At 43.0% G+C, this 14,978-nt stretch overlaps 1 protein-coding gene across 15 annotated transcripts in view; it reads left to right on the forward strand.

Moving 5' to 3' along the window:
- Grk5 (G protein-coupled receptor kinase 5) overlaps nt 1–14,978 on the forward strand; it is a 184,832-nt gene that overhangs the window by 130,727 nt on the left and 39,127 nt on the right. For 12 of the 15 annotated variants that reach the window (XR_009594526.1, XR_009594530.1, XR_009594531.1 and 9 more), the window contains 2 exons: nt 3,989–4,066; nt 9,767–9,931. Coding sequence is in view for 7 of the 15 variants with exons in the window: in XM_060391902.1 (XP_060247885.1) it covers nt 3,989–4,066; nt 9,767–9,931 (243 nt within the window). In the remaining 8 variants the exon portion in view is untranslated. Of the gene's footprint in view, nt 1–3,988; nt 4,067–9,766; nt 9,932–14,978 lie in introns of those variants that run through there. The other 3 variants (XR_009594535.1, XM_060391941.1, XR_009594545.1) reach the window with 2 other exon arrangements.

Genomic DNA, 14,978 nt, shown 5'->3' on the forward strand with positions numbered 1-14,978 from the left:
TGGAAAATTCTAGGCTTTTGGCACAGACTTCTCTGTGCTGCTTTTATTTGCTAGTATGAGCTGGTGTAAGCTGATTGAAGCTTTTCCCCATCGCTGGGTAGAGATATTGGCAGAGAGGTGGTTTATGAGCTGCTGCCAGCCCTGTGTCATATGATCTGCCTCGAGCCCATCCGTCACAGCACCTTTTTTCTCTCTCTAAGTGGCCTCTCAACACTGGTCCTCACAAGCTCCAGCCTACATGGGGATCATTCTGGAGACAGGGCCTGTCACTCGAGGTGACTTAATCAGTGTGGAAAAAACAGCTGGCATCTTTTTCTTGGTTTTCTGCCTCCCCAAACTAATGCTTCTCAAGTGATGGTGGCCTGCCATAGTCTCGTCAAAGAAAGGCCTTTTGATCCAGGAGTGGGAAGGCCTGTCCCCAAGTGCTCCTAGCTGCCTTTCTGTGGAGCTTTGCACCCATCTGGCCTCTGCTGGGAGACAGCTGACCTGAATGTGATGTTATTTTCTTTTTAACATGGCTTTTAGAACACAGAGCAATAATATTTTCAGCTGGTTACTGAGCCTGATTGGTGAGTCCTAAGACCTCCATCTGGTTAAATAGAACTGCCTTCATAGTTGTATTTTGGGACAGTGCAAATTCAGTGTTCATAGTGGGATTGAGTTACCACAAATGGTAGGCAGCCATTTGCTCAGGGACCTACCCCTATAAAGCAGTCTGGATATGTCATGTGCCAGACCACAGGGTGAGGCTTCCAGGAACACAGGATACTAGGCACTTCTCTGCTCTCTCTGGAAAAGGGGGTTTGATCCTAGTGTTGAAACTCTGTTGCTTACCAGCTCTGCTATATTTGAAGCTGGGAACCTCAGTGTTTTCCTCTGTATATTGGGAATAGTCATGTTATACCTGCCATGTTGGGCAAGTCTGTCATCAGTTTCCATGTGGGATATCTGTGTGTGTGTGTGTGTGTATGTGTGTGTGTGTACCTATTTGAACTTTGTGGGGATTGTTGTGAATATAGGAGAAGAAAGTAGAAGGAAGAAGTTAAGAAGAAAGAGCTACCTCCTCTCATTTAAGCACCTGAAAAAGTCATCAGTCAAACAATTCACCGTGAAGGTTTCAGTAGTTCAAGCCTCCTTTTGTTGGTGAGGAGGAATTAGCTGTAGGAGTGATATGCTGTGACCTGGTGCCAGAGTGGGAATCAGGGCCTAGTGGGCCAGTCCTCCCTCCTGCTGCTACTGACTGTGTGGACTTGAGCAAGTTCTTTGCCTCTCTTTTCATAGCCTGTAAAATAAATGGTTGAATTTTTGCTAGAGCCACCACACCATAGCTCAGATGTCCATAGGGTTCATGTTTCTATATTGGAGAGTTGTGGCTCTTGGCTCCTTCATTAGAAGAGGGGCAGCAAGGCAAGGGAACTTGCTTACCTTGGATAGAAAAGTGCTGCTCCCTCTTGGGCCTTTCACATGCTTCCTGGCTGTGTGTGCGTGTGTGTGTGTGTGTGTGTGTGTGTTTATCCAGGAGGGTCTTTTGGAAGGCATAGGGGGACCAGAACTCAGCTACTGAGCTATGAGCTGCCTTCAATTTGGCAAGGAGGGCCTAGTATCTACTATACCACTGAATGCCTAGAAGAGTGCAGACCTGTTTGTATTGGTTATCTCCCATATCTTTTTGGGATGTACTTCGATGTTGGGGCTGGCAAATTCTCAGGTGATAGATTTTTGAAGTAGCTAGAAAGCATATTCAATTAGTTGTTTTGACTAAATGAAAAGGCAAACTCACTCAGGCTTCTTGTTACAAGAACTTGCATCCATTTAGCAAGTGCATTGGATGAGTAAAAGAGACTGTCTTGGCTCAAGGAAAATGTAAAACCTTGCCCTTTTTTTATTATTTTCTGAAGGCCTACAAACCACATAGTTAGGGCTATCACAGTAATGATCCCTTTTCTCAATACTAATTTTTTTGTTGTTGTTGTTTAGTTACTTTCTTTGTTGCCATAACAAAATTTGTAGGCCTTTGGATTGATCAGTGACCTGGAGTTCTAAGTTTCTTAATGGTGCCAAGAAAGAGTTCTGGGTGTGGAGGTCAGAGTCCAGCCATGCCACCTCTGCTTCATGACTCTGGGCATACTGCTTTCCACTCCTGGAAAGTGTAAAATGTACCCTCTGACACTCTGGTTCCTGATCTGTTAAGATTTGATGGATTCAGGTTCATGTTCCTACTACCATGAACTTCACCATGCCTTTTCTACCATGATGAAATGTATTTTTTTTTAAACTCCAAGGTAGAATACATTCTTCCTTTATTAATTTGCTTCTTAATTTTATTATAGCAACAGAGTAACTAAAGACACAGGAAAGGTGTCTTGAGGGTAAGACCTCACTCATAGAAGGCTCCAGGACATAAAAATGCAAATTAATTTGAAAGTAGAGTGTGGGGTTTGTGGAGGGGGTACCTGACATTATAAGGCTTCCAAGATATTCTACTATACTTTCCCAGATTCTCTGAGCAGACATTCAGAGACCCAATGCAGTTATACTAAGAGGGTCCTGGATACATTTTGAGTTAGTAGCAGAACTTGACAGCATCCTCACATGTTGTTAACTTTGCAAGTGTCCTGAATGCAAGAGTTACAGTGTCATGGACACTTGTACCAAGGTTCCAGGAAAAAGCCAATGAGCCCAGGAAATGTCCCAGCAGGAAATTTGCAGTTTACAGCACTGTAGAGGTGGTATTGACTCTTGGAGCTTAAACTCTTGGAGCTTAAACATTGTCATCACAAGCCCTAGAGGCTGGGCATGGAGCTACAGGGTTTGGTGTTTGCAGTGGTACATTTCATTCTTGCTTTGGTTTATTCAGTTTTGCTTTTCTCTTGTTCCTCCCTTTTTGGAAGGGGGATGCTTACTCTGCCACTATATATTAGAAGAATGTAACTTGTTTTTTTATTTTTATAGGGATCACACAACTAACCCCAGGGGCTCCAGGGATCTTGAATATTATTGGAACCATAGAAACTAAGGACACTCTTAAAGTTGGGTTGGATAGATTTTGCCTATGGGGGCCAAAGATAGAATGTTTTCATTTGGGTGTTAAAAGTTTCCACAGTCTTATGTGTTTGAATGTTTGAACATTTAGTCCCTAGTATAGTGATTCTGTTTGTGGAGGTTATAGAACCTTTGGTATAGAGGGATTAGGCTCTGTGACTGACATGATGCTCTAGAGGGAAGACTTGCAGGTTACAGCCCAATTCTACTTTCAGCCTGAGTGTTTTTCTTCCTGATCTAACAAAATGGGACTACCTGGGTACCCATTTCTCCTACCAGTGGTTCTCAGCCTTTCTGTTGTTTTGATACAATTCCTTTGATACAGTTCCTCATGTCATGGTGACTACAACCATAAAATAATTTTGCTGCTACTTTATAACTGTAATTTTACTACTGTTAAAATTGTAATGTAAATATGATACACAGAATAGCTGACATGTGAAACCCAAAGGAGTGACCCACAGGTTGAGAAACACTGGATTATACTATTTAAAACCATAAACCCATTTTTCTTTAGATAGATAGATAGATAGATAGATAGATTTATTTTTAAAAAACAGTTCCTGTTCCTTTGTCATACTATGTGATTCCTTTAAGGTTCTGATAAGACCATCTAGAAAAATCATCATACTAATTTTTGTCAAATTTTAATTTATGTTAAATAACAGAAAAGTCATATTTGTAGCAAAAATCTATTGGGTTTCAGTCCATGGTTGGGTGGATCCACTCCTTTAGAGGGTAGAATTTTTTTTTTTTTTTTTTTTTTTTTTTTTTTTTTTTTTTTTTTTTTACTTTGGGCTCTGGCCAGGTCTTCCTTTTTCTGTGCCACAGTTTCCTATTCTCATGAAGGAGGGGATTGGTCAATTGGTCCCAAAGAGGTTCCAAAGCTCCATAGTTATTCCAACTTCAGTAGCAAAACTGTTATTTTTTTTCCCTTCTGTTTTAGGCAGAATATGAAGTTACTCCAGATGAAAAACTTGGAGAGAAGGGGAAAGAAATAATGACCAAGTACCTTACTCCAAAGGTAAGAATCCTTGCAAACGTCTCATTGGGAGGAATGGGAAGCCTGCCTAGGAATGTAGACAGCCCTGACATACAGGTCTTGTGGGCCTGTGGTTTCCAGAGTGCTACAGTTTCTATCTTCACTCAGATCATATCTCAACCTCACAGCCAGAAGTGGGTGGTCCAGGATAGGACTCACATAGATTAGAAAACCAGGTGCCTTTTAAGGATCCTCTTACTTCCCACTGCACATATTTAGACAGGAAGATGAGTGTCTCACCAAAATTGGGGTTGGAAGTGCCCAGAAGAAAGGACTCAGCAAGAGGCAGTTCTAGTGAGATGATGATGGGGGGCATGGCCAGAAATGACCAGGAGGGAGAAGTAGATCAGACAACTTAGAGTGGGCAATCAGTGGAAAACTTGAGATAATATGGGGTTATTTTGAAGCATGTTCTAGAGAATACTGAAGGATCAGACTCTATCCTGACCTTAATACCTATGTAGTTGTTAAAGGAACCAGAATGGCACTGCCCCCATAGGCGAGAGAATCTGAATTTTGTAGTATCTGCTGCCTTTTTAACTTATTTTTTTAATTCACTTTACAGCTTCATCATAGCCCCCCTCCTTCTCTTCCCAGTACCACACTCACACTCTCCCCCCATCCCCCTATCCCTTATTCTCAGAGAAGGGGGTGGCTCCCCGTGCCTACTAACCCACCCTAGTACATCAAGTTGCAGCAGGACTAGGTGCGTCCTCTCTAACTGAGGCCAGACAAGACAGCCCAGCTATGTGAAAGGGATCCAAAGGCGGGCAACAGAGTCAAAGACAACTCCAACTCTAATTATTAGGGGACCCACATGAAGAACAAGCTGCTCATCTTCTACACATGTATAGGGGGGATCTTGGTCCAACCCATGCATGCCCTTTGGTTGGTGGTTCAGTCTCTGTGAGCCCCCATGGCCACAGATTAGTTGATTCTGTAGGTGGTCTTCTGCTGCCCTTGGCCTCTCTCTCTAGCTTCCTCAATTCTTCCCCCAACTCTTCTACAAGATTCCCTGAGCTCTGCCTATTATTTGGCTGTGGGTATCTGCATCTGTTTTTATTAGCCGCTGGATGAAGCCTCTCAGAAGACAGTTAAGCTATGCTCCTGTCTGCAAGCAGAGCAGGGTATCATTAATAGTGTCAGGGGTTGGCTTGAGACCTACCATGGGTAGGTCTCAAGTTGGGCCAGTCATTGTTTTGCCATTCCCTCAATCTCTGCTTGATTTTTATCCCTGCCCTACTTGTAGGCAGGACAAATTTTGGGTCAAAGGTTTTGTAGGTGGGTTGGTTTCCCCCTCCTTCCACTGGAAGTCTCACCTAACTACTGGAGGCCACCTCTTCATGCTCTGTATTCCTCACTGATAGAAGTCTCAGCTAGGGCCACCCCTCCCCTCATAGACTCCTGGAAGCCTCCCCCATCCCAGAGATGTCCCCCACCAATTTCAGTTCTCTCTCCCAGCCTTCTCTCTTCAATACTGATCCCCATCCCTGTTTCCTTCCCTATCCCTCTTCTACCCAGTTCTCTCCTTCCATCTACTATAGATGTCTATTTTATTTTCCCTTCTGAGTGAGATGCAAGCATCCTCCCTTGGGCTCTCCTTGTGACTTAATATCTTTGGGTCTGTGGATTGTAGTCTGTTTATCCTGTATTTTATGGCTAATAACTACTTATAAGTGAGTATATACCATCTGTGTCTTTCTGAGTTCCTCACTTAGGATGATATTTTCTAGCTGCCTTTGACAACATTATAGAGAAACGTACTCTTGAGACTCATAATTGATTGGTGTTGAGAATAAGTGATGGTTGGGGTCCACTCATCTGTAGAGTTCTGTTCAAGGCTCGGGCACATTGTGGAAGAAAGAGTGAAAAGAATGTACTATCCAAGGGTAGGGATAGAGTGTTGTAGAGTACTGTCTTTTGGCATGACATGGTTGACACAGTTGTTAGACTCTTTGGTTGGTTGTTTGGTTGGTTTATTTTTTGAGACAGGATTTCTCTGTATAGTCCTGGCTTTCCTAGAACTCACTCTGTAGACCAGATTGGCCTGGAACTTAAAGAGATCTGTGTGCCTCTGCCTCCTAAGTGCTGGAGTTAAAGGTGTCCATTGCCCAGCACTTGTTAGATTCTTGAACTCATAGTCACACTGTAGTTAACTGTGTAAGATCTATAATAATATTGAGCTTGTCATGGATGAGGAAGGGCTCATAAAGCCTTACCCACTCTTCCTTGAGCATCTATAGTGAGTTAATAGTTGCTAGGTGAGTGAGAGACACCCTCACCCAAGCTCCTGTAAGCAACCCTAATGAAACTCTTTTGGTGAGTTCAGAGGGAGAAAGGGGCAGACTGACTTGACCCATTTATTAGTCTGGTCCTAGCTGTTCTATTTGGTCAAGCTGCTTTAGCTGAGTGGGTTTAGAAATACCTCCTCTCCTACCTCCATGCCTCTAGTACTTGTGTGTGTGTGTGTGTGTGTGTGTGTGTGTGTGTGTGTGACAAAATCTCACTATTCCAGGCTGGTCAGGAATTCACTGTGTAGCTTAAACACAGATAGTTAAAATGTTTTTATTTTGTGTGTGTGTATGTGTGCATGCACTTATGTACGTATGCATTCACATGTGCCATGATATGTATAGAAGTTAGAGGAGAACTTTAATGAATCATTTCTCTATTTCCACCATGTGGGACCTGGGGTTCAAACTCAGGTCATCAGACTTGGTGGCAAGTAACTTTCACACTGAGCCATCTCATCAACCCTGAAATATTTAATCCTCCTCAGCATCTGACTTGGTAGGATTATAGACATGTACAACTATAACCAGTTTTAGTTTCCTACTTTTTTGCAAAGTAGCTTCCCCACTGGACTCACTTGGTATAGGCTATCAACCCTAGATACGAGAGCTATCTTTTGAGCGGTTCCTTATTCCCTGGGGCCAATGACCATTCTGTTCAGGCCCCTAGATATTGGGCACAATTCCTGGATGGATGTCCTAGATTACTGATGAACCAAGTCACCACACTTGCAGGGCAAAATCCTAGCCTATTCTCGCCTAACACTTAGCGCCTGTTCTCAAGTGGCTGTGTTCATCCATGGCTGACTGCAGTTGTCATGGCCATGTCCTTTCCATTCTAAGCTCAGTGTCATAGCCAAATGTGTGACCTTTATAATTCTGCTGCTCCAGATGCCTCCTGAGTGGCCACTTCTGACATAACAAAATCTCATTTTCTTGCTTCTGCCCTGGCTCTTCCTTCCCTCTGTTTCCATCCTAACCATACACTTCTGTTTATGAGACCTGCAGACATCATTTTTCAAAACTGGCAGAATTAATTCTGGGAAAATACCTCAAAGCAAAACCTGCTTGGCGAAGTTGGGGATTTAGCTCAGTGGTAGAGTGCTTGTGTAGCAAGCACAAGACCCTGGGTTCGGTCCTCAGCTTTGGAAAAACAAACAAACAAACAAACAAACAAAAACCTGCTTGGCTTGCTCTGACTAATGTGTAATCTGACAGTATGGCTACTCTCTCTATCTTTGAGCCATTGAGTAGCACTTCCTTGTCTCATTTTATACTTGCTACCCCTGTCATCATGCAAGTGGTTTGTCTGTTAACCCACAGTCATGGTTTATGAAGCAGCTGAAGGTGGCTGCTTTTCTGGTCTAACCACCATGTAAAAACACAGCAAACACTCAAAGTGTGTGAACAGATGTCTCAAGTCTAGAGGCAGTGCTGCTAAGGGGAGGAAGTATCCTGTGGGATGACTGTGGCAACAGCTCCCTGGCTAAGCTCCTAGTGTGCCAGGCTTCCAGGTTGCTCACAGACAGGGCCTGCAGAGCTCAGAACTCATGCTGCCAGCCCGTGGAGTCTTTACCACCATCTACCAAGGCATCTTCTACTGCAAGGGTACTAGCCTGATCCTACTCTCCATTTGTACCACCAACTAGGCTACCACTGACATGTGTCTGGTCCAAAATAATGGAAGCTGAGAAGTATTACTTACTTGCTGTGTCAAGCACTAGTTCAAAGTCCTTGTTATTTCTATAGAAGCTCCATCTCATTGCTGAGGAAGGGGAGTCTTGCCAGATGCCACCTCCCAGGCTATATAGCTAGAAAGTAGCAAGACCAGGACTTGAGTCCAGTCTGGTTAATCTAGGAGTTCTAGATCTTTCTCTTGGAGCACCATTACTCCTCCCAGTCAGTATGCCCTTCTCCTGATCATCTGGTGAAGATAGCTTTCTTTGTCCCAAAGGGAATAATAGGCTCTGTGGCTTATCGCAGTATAGGGTGTCAGAAAGCACTGGGACTGCCCCTCTCTCTCACCTTGTTGCCTCTCTCTTCCCTCAGTCCAAAAGCCTCTGTCAGAAGGCCCTTATCTGAGCCCTCCAGGCTCCTGCCTCTGTTTGTGCTTCTTGTCTCCTAGAATTATGAGGCCTAGATTCCCTCATCAGCTCAGATGGTTTTATATGTATCTTGATGCCTGCCAGCATATTTTTTTCCCTTAAGTACTCCTCAATTTCTGAAATTTAAACTACACCATCTGCTGTAGTCCAGGGGCCTAGAGGAGACCATCTCCTGGATTGAGTGTTTTCCTGCAATTAATTTTGAACTGCCTTTTCAGCCTTTCCTGGAGGAGCTTTCTCAAAAAGCCTGCTTCACTTTTCAGTGGTTCAGAGGACCAGGTGCAGGGGAAGCAGAGGGCTGGGTGAGGGCCTAAGCTAGTGGCTGATGGTGTCATTGAAGCCCCAGAGCCAGTATACCCCCCCCAAACTAAATCATCCTTACCCTTTGCTCAAGATGCAACTCAGGTGCTATCCACAATCTTTCCAGGCCCATCTCAATATGCAGATCCCACTGGTCTTTATCCCTGCTGCTTTAAGAATACTGCTCTCTGCTCTATTTCTGTCATTATGTCTACATTTGTTCTCATGTCTTCCACTGTCTAAGGCCTCCCTTGCACTGACCAGTCCATTACTCTGATCTGAGTAACTTACTCTTTTGTTTGGCTTCTGTGCCTTAATGTGGGATTCTTAGGAGCCCAGCTGGATGATCAATACAAGCCAATACTCCGTAGAAAGTTCTTGAGCCCAGTTGAAAATCAATTGAATGTTTATGATGGCAGTAGTGTTAGAGCCCATGAAGGGAAGTGAGTCTCAAAATGCTGCCAGCCCAGCCAGTGAACCAGGGGAGCTTCTAGGAGGCCAAGATGCCAAAACAAATCTAAAAGGAGGAGGAGGAGGAAACCTGGTACCAAAGAAGGAAAAGGAGGAGAACATTTCATGGGCTCTGTGAGCACCAGAAACACAAGTGGTACACAGACATACACATAAAATGAAAATGAAATAAATCATATTAGCTCATGTAACCATCACCTGAAGGTTCTAATTTGTCTATATCTTCATCAGTACTTTTCTCTCTCCCTCTCCCTTTTTTCCCCTCCTACTCTTCTCTCTCTCTTTCTCTCTGTCTCTCTCTCTCTCTCTCTGTTCCCCTCTCTCTGTCTCTGTGTATGTGAGAGAGAGAGGGAGAGAGGGAGAGGTGGAGGTGGTAGGGAGACTGAACAAATACACAGAAAGAACTAATGAGACATGTTTGTGTGGGTGCATTTACCTGTGTATACATGTGTAGAATCTAGAGGTTGATTTTAGGTGTCTTCCAATATTGCTTTCCACCTTATTTTTTGAGACAGAGTTTCTTATTGAACCTGGAGTTCACCATTTCAGCTAGATTGGCTGGCCAACAAGCCCCAAGATCTTCCTGTTTCTGCTTCCTCAGTGCTGGAGTTACCATCACATCCAGATTTTATGTGGGTCCCGGGGATCTGAACTCAGGTCCTGATGCTTATGCAGATGCAGTAAGTACTTTACCCACCGATCTATCTCCTCAGCCTTCAGTTTTCTGTCTTTAATTTTATCAACCTTTGTGGATAATAGGTGGTTTCTTGGTATGATTTTGGTTTACCTTTTCCTGATCACTGATAGTGTCTCATCCTTTCCTGTGCTTATTGGCCATCCGTGTATTTCTTTGAAAAAGGTCTATTCATATCCTCTGCCCATTTTAAAAGCTAGTTGTTTGTTTTTGATGTTGACTTTCAGGAGTTCTTTGTATGTTCTAGATACAAGTCTATTCTCAAATATATGAATTGCAATGATTTTCTCCTTTGTGGGCTTCATCTTTTCACTTAATGGTATCATTTGAGACATTTATAATTTTTTGATGAAATTCATACTTCATTCCTGTTACTTAATTTCAAATGACTTGTGCTTGCCTTGTCCTATATATGTCTTTCTAAGAAGTCCTTTGTTCCTCTGGGAACAGGGTGTGTATAGAAAGAAAGTGAGCAAATTGTGGTGTACATGATGTCTCAGGAACCAGTATTCTGGAGAACCAAAGCTCTGATGTCTGTCAGAAGGCCTGGCTCTTCATATCCATCACACACCAACTTCCTTCTGTTGTTATGACAAACTTCTACAGCCTTTAGATCTGTTGGAATATGACACTGTACTGTGCTGACTTCTTACAGAAGTGTGGGTCTTACCAGCAACTATCAAAGAGGGCATTTGTGCATCCACTTTACAGATCTGGCAGCTGAGGTCTGAGAAGAGAAGCTGGTTCAGAGTGGAGGCCCGAGTAACTTGCTTCAGCAGTGTTATCTGGAGGACATTTTGCTGTGGTTCATTTTAATTAGATTCACAAACCACTGTGCTGTGCCTCCATTATTGAAATCTTAATGACTAAGTCTTGGCATGTGGTTCCCACTTTAGTTACAATTTTGCTAGAAAGTATCAGTGGATCTATATGACCCTCAGTTCTGGGGCATAGATGCTTCCTACCCCGAAAGTCCTAGCACACAACCACACAATCACTGACCACAGCAACTTTTAGAAAAGTGTTTGTTTGATTTATACTTTAGGTCCATCACTGAGGGTAGTTTTAGAGCAGGAACTCAAGGCCTATATGGGGTTCTTCCTAGACAGGAAGGGTACACAGCTGGGATGGACAGACTTGAGATGAACCACTATAGTGTTCCTGTGTGGGATGCTGGGAATGCTCAGCCCAGGTGGTATTTGTAGTTTATTTTTGGCCAGAGGTTCTGAGGCAGGATGTTGTTCTTGGTGCCCTCTGCAGACATTTGGCTGCCTCTTTGTTTCTATAAACAATGACAGGGTAAAACAGGGAAGTTTGTTCCTGTTATGGGGGAAGCAACCTATCAGCTGACTTTTTCACAAAAGCAGTCTATCCCTAATGCTTGTCTCTCTTTGAAAATAGCCACTCCTGAAAAAAGAAAAAGGGTTGTATGAAAGAAGTAATGAATCCAAGTTTTTTCTTCATTTCCCAAGTCCCACCCTACTCATTGCACCACCTCAGGAGTACCTTTTTTTCTGCCCAGACATCACACCAGGATGTTGAGCAATGCTCATCAGGTTCTCAGCTCTGGTCTCAGGATATTCAGCTGACTTCATTCCTTGTCGTCAGGACTGCATAGAAGACCAGTCCTGCTAACTTCCAAGCCCTGCATACATCCTTGGAGCCTGTATTAGTAACTTTTGTGTCACTGTTGTCAAATGCCTGACAGGAACAACCTAAGAGAGGAAAGGTTTATTTTGTCTCATGGTTTTAGGGAGTTTTAGAGTTCAAATTAGTGAAAGCATGGCAGAACCCTGAGGTGTGATCTTGTTTCTTTTCTGTTTCTGTCATAGAACACTCTAAACAAAAGCAACTTAGGAAAAGAAAGTATATTTTTGTTTTTGTTTTGTTTTTTGGCTTATACTTTGAGGTCATGGTGTCCATCATTGAAGAAAGTTGGGGTAGGAACTTGAGCAGAACTTTGAAACAGAAACCATGGAGGGATGCTACTTGTTGGCTTTCTCTGGTTTACTTGAGCTCATGCTCAGATAGCTTCCTTATACAAACCAGGATCACTTGCCTAGGGAATGATACTGCCCATAGCGGACAGACCCTCCTTCATCAATTAACAGTCAAGACAGCACCTCATAGACATGGTCATGGAGCAACCTGATAAAGACAATTGTTCAAATGAAACTTTTTTCTTAGGTATTTCTAAGCTGTGTCATTAATTAGGACAGGGTAGAAATTCTTCACATGGTGGAAGACCAAGAAGCATGGAGCACAGGCTGGTCGCAGGGCATGGCTATAATCTTCAAAGGTCTTTATGACCTGCTGTCGTCTTCCAGGCTCTACCCTCTAAAGCTTCCACAGCCTTCAAAATACTTTACAGTCTACAAAACCTTAAACCTGTGGAGGACATTTCAGATTCAAACCATAACAGCACCTTGGTTTAGTCATCTGAGTATAGAATGAAGGGAGTGAGTGTAGCTCTGGACTCATTATCATGAGTTTTCATAGATCTCATCATATTTGCAGACCATGATACAGTGACAAGCATTTTTCTTGTGTTTTAACTGAATGAGCTATATGTATATGTCATAGAGAGAACTAGAAAGTAAAGCTCTGGACTTGATGAACCCTTCTCACTGTGTGGAAATCTTGTGTCAGTAGTGAGCTAATGACATACTAGCATACTGCTGAGACTTTCTTGATGAGGCTTGAAGGATAATCAAACAGTGCTTCATTTGTCACCATGGTTCCCCTAAGACCATTAATTATCTCTGGAAATGTTCTCTGCTCCCTAGCTAGTGATGTATTATGGGATGCCGGCTTGATGCTGATGAAGATAGTATGGCCTGGAGCAATGATTCTTGGACCAGGTGACAGAACCCTAGTGAAGGTAGTATAGAATCTACTGATCCATTTGTATTAGATAATTTTCCTGTTGCTGTGACCAGTTCCTGGTAGAAACAACTTAATGAAGGAAAGGGTTATTTTGGCTCACTGTTTGAGAGGGCTTGGTCCATGGTTGCTTAGCTACATGTGTTTGGGCAAGAGCATCATGGTGGTGGGAGTATGTGGCTCTTCTCCTCACTTCATAGTGGACAGGAAGCAACAGGAAGGGACCAAGGTAGGTTATAGCCTTTAGAAAGGTACTCCTAGTATCCAGCTTCATCTAGCCAGGCCCTCCCTCCTGCAGTTACCCACTTCCTGGTAGTTTGTTAAATATTGAATCCATCAACTCATGAATATTTAGGTCACAGAGCCCTCATGATCCATTTGTTTATGGGGGGAAAAAACCCTCACAAAACACCCAGAGGTATGCTTTACTGATTTTTCTATGCATTTCTCAATCTTGTCAAGTCAGTCTTCAAAACTAGCTATCACACTATCTAATCAACCTGTGTTCTGCAGAGCAACCAAGGGCTGAAAATTACTCCCACAGAAGTACCCTCTCCATCCTCCTTTGTAGACCCTGAACTCTAAACACTAGCCTAAACCTGGCTTTTCTCCTGTACTGAGATTATTGGTTCTTGTCTCCCAGCAATAAAAATGGATCTTCACCCTGTTGTCAATGAATGTAATGAGTTCAGAGTCCACCTTTGCCTGAATAAAGGGTCTGTCCAGGTTATTGGCTAGGGTGGAAAGCCTATGGGGAGCCATATGCCAAACTTTTCACCTTCTTGCCACAATACTAGGAGACTTGAGGTCAAAAAAGGATTGGAAAGAAAACTTGAGGGTGGAACTTTTGAAGTCACTTTCTATTCAAGTGCCAAGCAGGCTAGGTTCTGCTTAGCTTCCAGGATCAGATGGGATTGGGCATTTTATGGGTTATGAGACCCAGACAATTGGAGTCATTCAAGAAGCTCCAGTGTGGGTAGGCCTCTTTCTCCTCCATTTTTGGGGCAACAGAGAGCAAATTAGAAGGCAACAAGCCATATTTGTGTTCACTATTTACCCTGGGGCAAAAGAAAGGGGCTAATATTAATAAGGTATCTACTGTGTGTCCAGAGCCTCACATTCCAAATTTCTCTAATACTTCATGAAAACTGTTTGAAATGAAGAGAAATAGGTCACCCAGGATGGGTCATACTATACTTTAAGTATTCATCGGAGTCACGGCAATATTCCATCTCCTGAGTTGTATGCAAACAGACAAAGAAGATCTTCCCTTTTCCATCTCTGTCCTGCTTCCCAGGCTCTGGCTGAAAGAATAGTTAGGGTTCCATGGAACCCAGTTTGAAAATACTGAGCTAAGCTGGAGAAGGACTGGATTTCCTTGGTCACATAGCTTGAAAAGGGAGACTAGAATGACCTTTGCAGAACTTTGCAAGACTATGGACTAGAAACATGAATAAATAACATCAAAAGGTGCACCTCTTGACTTTGTTTTCATCATCCACCATTGCTGGCCTAAAATTGGGTCCAGATTCTTCCCAGGCTGCTCTGTCTGGGCCAGTAAGTGTCTAAATGTTTTGCCATGTGCAGTGTCTGAGCTCACTAGAGAAGACAACTGGTGGCAAACCACCCACACTCACGAGTTAAATTATTGTCTTCCATACTTCCTACCAAAAGTGGGCTTCCTTAGGGGCGGGGGGAGGGAGAAGCATTAATTACTGTACACTACATGGGTTTATGTGCCTAGTTCATTCCAGCTTCCTTATGATTCTAAGTGAAAAAAAAAAAAAAAAAACCAAACAAAAAAAGCAGTTGTGTCCATTTGACCCTGGACCACATTGTTTAGTAATAATGAAAAGGGGAAACTGTAAACAGGAATTCAAATAGATATGTGTTTGCAAATGTTCAAATAGCATTATTTATAATTGGACTAGAAACCAAGTGTCATCAACATATGAATGAATAGGCAAAACACTGAATACACATCCAGTGGCATATTTTATTTCACCAAGTTCTGATAAATGCTACAGTACGCATGCCACAGTATACATGTGCAAGTCAGAGGACAACCCATGGGAGTCAGTTCACTGCTTTTACCATGTAGGTTCCCAGGGATTGAATTTAACGTTTAGGTGTGATGGCAGGTGCCCTTA

The sequence above is a fragment of the Meriones unguiculatus genome, chromosome 1, assembly GCF_030254825.1.
Source record: "Meriones unguiculatus strain TT.TT164.6M chromosome 1, Bangor_MerUng_6.1, whole genome shotgun sequence".
Classification (NCBI taxonomy): Eukaryota; Metazoa; Chordata; class Mammalia; order Rodentia; family Muridae; genus Meriones; species Meriones unguiculatus.